At 37.4% G+C, this 11,051-nt stretch overlaps 1 protein-coding gene across 1 annotated transcript; it reads right to left on the reverse strand.

The window, feature by feature from the left end:
* Positions 1 to 235: 235 nt before the first annotated feature.
* On the reverse strand, positions 236 to 5,187 carry LOC125179168. The gene is made up of 5 exons (XM_047884547.1): positions 5,116 to 5,187; positions 4,469 to 4,565; positions 3,600 to 3,682; positions 1,116 to 1,295; positions 236 to 612 (listed from the first exon to the last, which is right to left on the reverse strand). Exons 1-5 carry the CDS (start codon positions 5,173 to 5,175, stop codon positions 523 to 525), a joined length of 510 nt encoding a protein of 169 aa, XP_047740503.1. The 5' UTR covers positions 5,176 to 5,187; the 3' UTR covers positions 236 to 522.
* Positions 5,188 to 11,051: the final 5,864 nt, after the last annotated feature.

An 11,051-nucleotide genomic window follows, 5' to 3' on the forward strand; every position in this document is an offset into this window, starting at 1 on the left:
TGAGGAAGCTTACCCAGCTGCTTCTTTCGATATATTAAGCAGATTCTGCCCATCGGGCCATGGGCTCTCAAAAAAGGCTTCTAGATAATAGCGGTATAGAGCAGATAGCCGATTAACGCCTTACAACATCAGTGGCGACTCGATAGATCGAGGGGCGGCGTAAAACGGAATCCGAAACTCGACTGGTATATCACCTAATCTACTGAGAGGCTCTGATGGCCATTCGAGGATAGCAAATAACCAACGTAAACGCGTGCTCTAATCCTGACCTCGAAATTGTGTTTAGTAGTAAAATCCATTTCAAAGATGTTAAACTTCAAAAAATCTACCATTCCTTTGCATAGATGGAGTTCAAAAGTGATTACAAGTATAAATGATACGTACAAATGTCTTATAACTAGAGATTATGTGGCGTAGTTAGGATAGGCAAGGGAAAACTGGTTTGTTACAGTACTCAATTGTTCCCCCAGTTTTTCCAGGCTATAAGATATATCTCTGAGGATAAAATTTTTTCGGGATTCATTATTTATTTGTTACTGGATTTTCTTCGCTAATTGGAGCCTTTTCTTCAACCAGTAGCATTCGACCGTCCGCTGCAGTCGCTTCCATCATCTGTTGGAGGAATTCTTTCTTTTAAGCTTTCTAACAATAAGTTTTGCAGTTAACTTCTCTAACAACCAAATTCGATTTTTTCTTTGCACCAACGACTGTAAACGTAATCGCCATACCATTCTTGTCGAGTAGAATGAACTTCAGAACGTAATGTTCCTTCAGAACGTAATCATCATTCCGCATCACGCTTGCTAAGTGAAACATTCATAAGACAAATAAAACCGGAGTTATATAAGGAGTCCATTTTCAAGTCGCTACACATAAAAATTTGTAGCTCAAATAAACATTGCAATTGTCTTCATGCCAAATGGATATTCAGACGGATCTTATATCTCAATGGACATTCAAAATTAGGTAACATTTCTTTGAACGTGATGCGTGAACTTTGTACGACTCTTCCTTTCTCATTCGATCTAAATTTGCTGATTATTCTATTTATAGCAGAAAAATATTACGAAAAATGAAATATTTAATGAATGCTTTGAATTACAGACAAAGTTTACCTCTTTCATGCGGTCGTGAACCAGCCAACAAAGAAACGCTTGTCCGGCCGCAGCGGCTACAAAGGCCCACTCCAGTGAGGACCAGGGGCGGATGATGAAGCTTGCCAATGCCATAATTGACTCGGCGATCATGGCAAAAACCAGACACACCAGCACGAGAATCATGAGTCTTGGACGATTCTATCGAGAAACATTCATACGGTAATTAGCATCAACGTTGAGGAATTTACTGTAGTGCTATGACTCTATGACTCCTTAAATGGATCCCCAAAATAATGATTTTTAATTGTGAGTACAAATAACTTTCAGGAATAAATTTGATGTTAATAATATAAAAAAATGCACTGAGTAATTCTTTCGTTATCACACGTTTGCAGCAAAAAACTTCGGCTAATTTTTTAACATTAGCCGATTTTATTTTAACATTTGTTAAAATGAAAAGGTATAGTTGAAGACTTACAGATTTTTGGAACAAGAAATGCTAAAACATTTCATGTATAAATTTGTTGACCAAGAATGGTCTAGAAGTTTTTAAATATTGGCATTAAAATTTCATAGAGAACAAGAAATTCTCGTATAATAGATCTGTAGAGATAAGAAGCGTAGGATCATTCACAATAAAGCAGTTAGTAGAGCATTAATTGAATCCGAGGCATTATATTTGAGATAAATAAATGTCTAGTCTTGTTTTCTATCAAGATCATTAGAATGTTTCTTTATTAGAAGTTTGCAAAATACGATCAAATTAAATTTCATGTCATCACGCGTAAATAAATCGTAAATTAATTGCTTTAAACTGGAGGAAGGGAAAATATCAAAACATTTATTTTGAATTTAGAAAAAAGGTTTATTTTATTGGTATTAAATCTGCTTTATATAGAAAACACAAATCTACAGAATTATCTTACAGTGTTGGGCGTTATTAATGATAGTGATCATTATCTACTTGAAAATATGTACTTATATTATTAGTCTGCTTATATAGCAAGTTCACAAGAAATTAATAAACAAAGAAAACGCTAAGCAAATTCGCTATATCGATATTGAAAACGTTTCGGAGTTCAGCTCCATCATCAGTTCGACAATCTAAAAATGAATAAAATCATATTATAAGTCAAAATTCTACGACAGACCTAAAAAAGACGAAACATTATGTCGAAAAACAGGACTCGATCGGAAAAACTTAATCCTAGAGGTCACGAAAAATATAAAACTTAAGGAAAAACACTAAAACATAAAAGATTAGCGTTTCACTATTTCAAGAGGATATGAACTAAGCACATTATTAAGATATGGTTTTCGTTTAAAGATATGTAGAGACTCCAAAATTCTCATATCCGAGCAGCCAGAAATGGAACCGAGTATCCCGAAATCACTCTCAGCTGCAGCCACGTCGCACTGTTCAGCATTTGGGCGCAAGGAAGAATGAGGAGGCTTGCTGAGAGGCAGGTTAGAACGACAGCTCCTGCCGCGGTGTTCAGAAACCCGGATGTAGAAGTTACGCGACGTCATTCCAACGTACGCAGATGCGCAGTGCGCACAACTGTACTCATAGACCAGCTGGATGGTTTTCAATCGTGCCTTGTGTTTAGTAAAATCAAAGGCTTCTTATCTAACAAATTTTCTGAAACTGTGACTGAATGCGATAGAAAGAAAACCCTTTATTGCACATTGTCCTATTTTGGTAGTGCGTCTGAAACTATGTCCAAAGAACTAAAGATTTTGTTTATGAAATATTTCCCGAGTATTAATTTTCATGTTTTGCTGGTAAATAATTTCAAAATTGGTTCTTTCTCCAGGTATACGGACGTTATTCCTACCCGGATGCGATCAAACCTGGTCTATGAGTACAGTTGTGCGCGCTGCGCATCGGCGTATGTGGAATGACGTCGCGAAACTTCTACATCCGGGTTTCTGAACACCACGACAGGAGCTATCGTTCTAACTTGCCTCTCGGCAAGCCTCCTCATTCTTCTTTACGCCTCCATGCTGAACAGTGCGACGTGGCTGTATATGAGTTATGAGAGTGATTTCAGGATGCTCGGTTCCACTTCTGGCTGCTCGGATTTGAGGATTTTGGAGTCTCTACATATCTTTAAACGAAAACCATGTCTTAATAATGCATTTAGTTCATATCTTCTTGAATTAGTGAATCGCTAGTCTTTTGTGTTTTAGTGTTTTTTCTTATGTTTTATTCTTTTCGTGACCCCTAGGACTAAGTTGTTCCGATCGAGTACTATTTTTCGATATAATGTTAGGTCTTGTTTAGGTTTTATATCTATCTTATAATTTTGACTCATAAAATGATTTTATTCATTTTTAGATTGTCGAACTGATGATGGAAACGTTTTCAATATCGAAACGTTTCCGAAACGTTTTCAATATCGATATGGTGAATTTGCTTGGCGTTTTATTTGTTTCTTAATTCCTTGCTAGGTGAGAAGTAAAAGTATAAGTGATTTTGAAAGCAATCAAAATATTTACCTGTATGATGGCGTAAATGTAAATGATGTTCTTGACGATAAGAATCAAGAAGATAAGCACTGACACGATATGACACCAATACACTGAAATTAAATGATAGGTAGCATTAGTTTGAATAGGATCACTTATGAGATGTTCGAGCAACTTCTACAAATAAAGAGGGAATTATTCACAGAATTATGTGACTGGGTGCAATAAAGTATCTTATTTGCATTGATAAAGAGCATATTAGTATCACATTTAAAATCCAAACCGTTTAATATCAGCTGATATTTTATTTGTAAATCTCGAGCTCTTTCCCGGCCCAAGCAAATGCTAGGAAGCAGCGATCTGTGGTAAATAGAACCCCCACTAGGATACAGCAATGCCACATCATTTGATCCCTTACTGCTGTAATGCACTAACAGTCGGAGCCCACCTACTTATTTTCAACTGTGCTTACAACTCTTGCCTTGCTGGTGCAACAGTAAATACACGAAAATAAAAGACTATAAACTTAAAATCGTACAAGAAGGGAAAGAAAACATCCTCCTCATATTTCCACATCCTCCTAATCTGTTATCCTAATGTCGCACCAATTGACGTTTTATTATTTTGAGGTTTTAAACAGGCACCGATTCTTCCAGATGTAAATTGAACTTAAAAAGAAGCACACATTCATCCGCGATTGTCAGTTAACCGTCAAGAGACCATGCAATTCTTCTTCCATAACAAAAAATTCACTTCACTTGATCGCAACTGGATTTCAGGAAATAGTTAAGTATACGACAGCTTACTCAGCTTTCGCAATGCTTGATTAAGCCAACTGAGACACCGCGGTTATCATTAAATGTAAAGGATTACAGAAATTATGTCGAACTTTAACTTACATAAAGTGATGAAGGGTTTCTCATCGTTGCTGGTAGCCTGTGACCAGTCAAAGCTGGTCCAAGAATGTATTAATTTGATGTTGGCCAGCACACAAATCTGGGGGGGGGGAATCTCACGAAAAAATCTATAATAAACTCGTATTAGGGAAACCGATGTGAGATTACCCTTGTTCATCCTGTTTTAAGTAATTTAATTCTTTACTTTATAAGATTATTTCATGTGACAAACTGCTATCTGTTTAGAAAAATTCAATCAACAGAATTGTGAACTGCACTACTTTGATGGGTTAATTCTGAAACCAACATTAATAATTCAAATCTGAATGGTCGAAATATTTGTATTCTCCCTAATACTGATAATTGTGAAACGTATAAACGACAATATTGCATTATTACGAATCTTCGGGTTGCAAAAGTCGTATCGTAATAATTAACGTATTAATTCATGGAGAAAATATTCAATTTTACACCTAAAAACGCCTAAACGGTTTACTTTTATTCAACTTCATATCGACATTAAAAGGTTTGCTATTAAGCTGAATTATTTCATATCCATTTTAGTGTTCACCGGAGTCTTAATTTTATCTTTAAGTAAATGTTTGAAGTCATTCAAGTGTGGACGGGTGAACCGCGAAAAGTCTACTCACCATCACGACGATTGCAAGCAGATAGCAGAGAATGCGTTTATTGCTCCGTTCGATTGCCATATTAGATTTCAACCCCTCAAGCCTCTCTGAAACAATATAAACTTATCAAATTTCATCCTACAATAATAAGTTCAATCGATGTGTATTAAATCATCTCTCGGGTATTTGGCTGACTACTTGAATCTTAAGCTGAAATCACAGTGGTCAATTACATTGTTGACCTTAACTTATCATTTATACATTGTAATACATATGCAATTTCTTTTTGTACATGTTTTATAGTGAAACGATTGTATTGAAAGTTGAAAATTACTTGACCGTTTCAAATATCGTTAAATGTATCAATACTCTATCTGCTTAGGACATTATCTCACCTATGTCCGTTGTTAGTGAACAACTTCAAACAGAGGTCAATATTAATGGATGGAAAATAGAACGGATTGTATTGTTTTTTATTGGCCTCATATATTAATACAAATGCTTCTATTTACCTCAATTTTACGCAGGAACGTAATATATGAATATCGATGTACGAGAAACGACCTTGTCAGAACTACTCGTTGCGGGGCCCGCCTGTGCACTAAGCAAGCGTAGCTCTGGGCTGGGGTTTGTGTTTCAATTCCTGTTTGTCATCAATCACTGCACGCTGGGGTGACTAGGTTACGTGACACCGAGCAGAATCATTAATAGGTCTAATGAAGTTGAGTGTGTGAAAAATATATTAATAAATTAAAACGCTATATGGTTCCCTATTCTATGTAAAGAATACTTCGTTTAATTTCTGGTGGCATATAGTAAACTAAAACTTGCAAATACATTACGTAATGTGACTCGGTTTGATTCATAATCGTAATCACTCACTGTGATTATATGCTATTTAAGATGATGTGATTTTATTTACGATATCCCTTCTTGATCAGGAGTTTGATAAACTGATGTTATGAAACCTTCTGATACTCACATTACACTCATGTTGAGAATAAAAGTCAGATATTTTAATTCTAATCATGGCAGTGCTAGCATTTTTTATATTATTTAAAACAGACGACAAATATATCTCTCTGTAAATAAACTGTAGATACAAAAAATATGTTTTAAGTGGCCATGCCAAAGGTTTTACCATTACTCGTGGGTTCAGTTATTATTATTTCAAATGATAGATCAGCGTCGTAGTTATGGCATGTTGTATCAGAATCATTAAGGGGCACACGATTGCTGTGGCCTGGTGACAGTGACATGGATCTCGTCGTGGAGCGCTTTATGTCTTCAGACCAGCTGTGAATAAGGCTTGGTTTATAAATTTTGATCAAAACTTGATTTAACAAATATTTTAATAATTCTAAAATATTCAACGTTGTCGGAATGTTCGCAAGTTTGTTGTATGTGCGGTCTTTTACCAAGAGATATTCAATACTCTTATGGATTTCTCAATATGACATTTTCTTTAATCAGAAAAATTTACAGAAATAGAGCTGTTTGACCAATGGTTTCTGTTGAATAATAGTTTCAGGCAACGTAAAAGATTCATAGTCGAGTTCTAATATTTAATTATTTTTATCTGCTTCTGATACTTTATTACAGAATCGAACGAATATAATTAAATAATTTTAAAATATGAAACCAAGTTTCATGTGTTAGCTTTAAGCTAGTCAATATTAGTCGCTAGGAAAAATTTTTACTCTATTTCTTGCTCAACAATCGCATATTTTTTGATGAAAGGGTGAGAGTCACTGCTTGCTCATTAATTGCGGGTTTTTTAAATGTCCCACTCTTCCTGTATGGAAACATTTGTTTAAAATTAAAGACCTGGCGCTTTATTCAAACCTGACGTGACTTTAATTTGACTAGAAGAAATGTCCGTAACTATTTCAGTTCTCACTAGCGATCTAAGAAGATATGAACAGCCATGCAAATTCATGAGTTTAAATCGATTAAATATTATAAATATTAGTGCGCACAAATGCCATAAAGCCCTAAGTCAGTTGACTACTAGATCCTGACGGATGCATGCCGTAAGACCTTCAGCTTTGCTACCACTTTCTCACGTTTTGATTCAGCTGCTTAGAAATATCCAAGCTTTAATCTTCCCATTGATGCATAAAGTTATTTGTACATGCAACATACCTGATATATTTATTTTCATTGCAAAGGTTCTTACCTTCGAGCGTCGATTGTTTCGATCGACAATTTTGTGGAAGCCTAAATACCCAAACACAAGCATGATGCAACCGGGCGTCGAGGATCAAATGCTTCAAGTTGAGTTTCGTATAACCAAAGCCTTGCGCTTTACTTCTTTCAATAATCAAGGCTGAAAATTACTGATTTCTGCGTCCACTGACATTTTACGTTTATAAACATAATCGTGCAAAATATCAGTAATATTTTTTAGTATATAGGAGAGAATATCGATTATTAGAACGAGGGTATTTTCCTTTGACAATGAGAGGTATAACTAAGTGAATACAGAATGCCTCGGTTGTACGGTTACTAATCGGCAAAAATAAGCAAGTTAGGATTTTGGGCGCGAGACACCCAGATATGTTACATGTTTGATGCTTATATTATTAATTTGTTCAAAACCCAGCAATGGTTGGGTTCCGAAGTTTTTTTTTTCAACCCACTGACCGCTCCTCACCGGTTGGAGACTTCTTCAGATTTTTGACGAGAAATTAATCACGTGGTAATGGACTTTAAATGGTTATTTTAGAATTAGAAAAACGTGCGTGCTTATCTATTATATTTATAGCTCGTATAAAATTAATTCCCTCCTGAATTGTGAGCTTGTCAATGAGTGATAGATGAGTATCTAGGATACTCTGCAGGCAGGTGCTACAAATCAGCTTTTACAGGGAAATTCTATAGAGATAACTATGAAGGGAGCAATAGGTTATATCACAACATATTTACACCATACCCACAGAGCCTCAACATTTAACGCCTGACGGAGAATTATCCATTCCCGAAAATTTATGAAGTGCAGATTAATTTAAGTAAACGTTGGTACGTATTATCCATATTTTTGACATATTTTAATTGTTACACTTTGTTTTAATTAGTATATTTTAGATTATGTCTGGAATTGTCACTAACTTTTGAGGATTAACAAATTCCTAAAAATCATCAATAAGACATAGCATTGAATCTTAAAATTATTATATACATAAATCTATCAACGATATTAAATCATATAATTTATTACAAATAAAATGATCTAGTTCATGTTTTCCCTGATACCAAGATACTAAATTAAATTTCAGAGCCCAATTATATAAATCTCGATTATGAATTTCACATTGTTGTTTCTTTCAATAACATGTTCCTTTCATCTGATTAGATTATATGCGATTATAGTAATTGTTATTGAACATCTTTAATTAGTAGATAACTTGAAAAACTATACATCTTCAATTGTTAAATCAACTGTTGAAATGTCACTCTAAGCTAGATATTTGTATACTTGCTTGGCAGTGGGATGTTGGCAGGAAATAGAATTTGAAGGTTAATATATCTCTATTGACCATTATTAAAACACAGAGCTCATAGCTTGAAATCCGATTCATAGCAGGTACAAAGTGAAAAACATTTAGAAGCGTGATGATCAAACAGGTTCACTAGTGAAGACATGCCAAATTTGTTATCAATTAAAGTCCTGGCGTCCAAACGACTTGATCTTTGCCCATCACCGACGTCACTTGAGCTGAGTACAAAGAATCTCTGGAAACATAAGATGTCGAGCCTCTCGAAAAATTCCTCCTCGATGGCAATTCACCGGAAATCTTCATTGCGTTCGATTTCAACTTTTGTTCCCCTATTTGTTTCCGGAATTCTAAACACTCTGGGTCTTTGCAACCCATCTGCAATCTTGAAAATTTAGAACGGTTCGATGATTCTGTCCTATGACCATTAGAAGTCATTAGCCCTACTCTAGGGTTGCTGTCGCTTGAGTGAGTTGACGTTCCTTTATGCGGCAAGTGCGCCGCAAGGCTTTTGTTGTCACCTAGAAAAACCTTCTCGCAGAGTTTCCTGTACTTGTGGACCTCTTGCACAGCCACTCGAATCTGAAAAATTTGAATATTTTTCAAGATATAGTATTAAACTTAATTAAAGTATCAAATATCTCTGCTTGGAATCAAAAATTAAAATCTGTAAAATGATGGAGAAATCCATTTAAAACAGAAAGTCAATAAATACACAAATTTTGGAAGGCTCACGAGGTAAGGCAGTGGATTCAAACAACTGGAATAGTTTTTGATATTGCCATTTCTCACCTGAAAAATTGTTTTAAGATTGAACATTGGCGAAATTAAAATGAGTACAAATAGTATCAAATGAAAGTAGAACGATCTAGTAATTCATTTGTGCACCAATCGTTTACTCATTTTGCTGTTCGGATTGCAATAAATTCGCCTGATAAGCTTCTCTCATTTCGAAGTTACTGATTGAGACTTGCAGTCTTGATGTAATCGAGAAAATGTTTGGATATTTGTCATTTCATGAGCTTCACAACGTTTAATGATACCTTATTTAGAGCAGTGGCGGGATTTTTGTTAAATTAAGAGTTAAAACGACCTGCAGGTTGGGTTAATATAGTTCATCAAATTGAGCTACTGCAATAAAACACTCATAATATTGAGATTTTCGTCCAAGTTGTCGCAAGTATACAAGTAGAGTAACACTTGACTTGGAGGTGACATGTGTTTCACGTTTGAGGTGAAAATTTTTCGGTTTATTAAGGGGAGCGTCTATGTGGTGAAAAAACGATTTTATTTACGGGCGGATCACTTTAAAACTTGGTACACCTATGTAAAACAGAATTCTAAGACTTTTTTGTTCATGTAAATTTTTTGAAAAAATGAAAGAAAACGTGAAATTCTTAGGAAACGGCAAAAAAGGGTGTACTATATAGAAATCTATCTCCTCATAGGATTTTGAAGCTACAGCCCCCGATCTCTGCCGCGTCTACGTCGGGGGGGTACCCTGGCCCGCGCGTCGGTCGGATGCCCGGCATTCACGTGGGTCAGGCCAAACGGCAGAGGCCCCCTCCCGCCCGGATCGCTACCGGACGGAGGCTCCTACAATTTTTCTCCTAAGGACAGGGGAACCTCGGCCTCCCCTTCCCCCTATACCCACATCTTTGGCCGCCTATCTTTCCTGGGGCTCCTTGTGTCCTCTCCTCCCATCTTTTCTTCCTACTCGTTCTTCTTCTCCTGACCCAGGGTATCCGCCCCAACCCTGGCCCGCACCCCTGCTCAGTCTGCTCCCTCCCAGTTACGTGGCGAGGATATTCGTTTCGATGCTCCAGGTGCAATGCCTGGACCCACAAGCGATGCTCCGGTCTGCGCTCCATTAGTCTCTACTCCGAAGATTGGATCTGCCCTACGTGTAGACGGTCTGACCCGTTCCCAGACAGACCCTCCTCTCCACAGTTCAACTGCAATGGGGTAAAATCCAGTGCAGCTGAACTGGCTGCCTACCTCGTCAAGAGCGACGTGGCGGTTGCGTGTCTCCAAGAGACTAAACTATCAGCTGCATCCCGCCCCCCCTCTCCTTCCCCGGATACGCGCTGGAGCGCAGGGACCGCCCCGGTGGTCACGGTGGCGGTCTCCTCATCCTGATTCTCCACGATGTCCCGTACACCGGGCGAGACATCTCACCCCTCCTACGCGGCGACACTTCCATGGAGGCTATAGCAATCCCCACTCCTCTTAATGGCTCCCCTCTCTGCATCATCAATGTCTACATCCCACTGGCCTCCTCCTGCCCTCCGAGATATTCCCCGGAGCTTCCGGACATTGTCTCCATACCGGGCGACTGTCTGATAGTTGGCGACTTTAACGCCCATCATCCTTCCTGGTTTTCCCATACGGAAGACCAGAGAGCCGCAGCGCGAGGAGCTGTAGTTGACGACCTAGTCGCCGTTTTCTCCCTCGCCTACC

This window comes from Hyalella azteca, unplaced genomic scaffold, assembly GCF_000764305.2.
Source record: "Hyalella azteca isolate HAZT.00-mixed unplaced genomic scaffold, Hazt_2.0.2 contig15535, whole genome shotgun sequence".
In the NCBI taxonomy this organism is placed as follows: domain Eukaryota; kingdom Metazoa; phylum Arthropoda; class Malacostraca; order Amphipoda; family Hyalellidae; genus Hyalella; species Hyalella azteca.

Bases quoted from the DNA above. Each gene is read 5' to 3' on its own strand.
- LOC125179168 (XM_047884547.1), bottom strand. From the start codon at position 5,175: ATGGCAATCGAACGGAGCAATAAACGCATTCTCTGCTATCTGCTTGCA. The intron at 3,683-4,468 runs GTAAGTTAAAGT...ATTTAATTTCAG, and splicing joins GAAACCCTTCATCACTTTAT to TGTATTGGTGTCATATCGTG. The intron at 1,296-3,599 runs GTAAATATTTTG...GTTTCTCGATAG, and splicing joins ACATTTACGCCATCATACAG to AATCGTCCAAGACTCATGAT.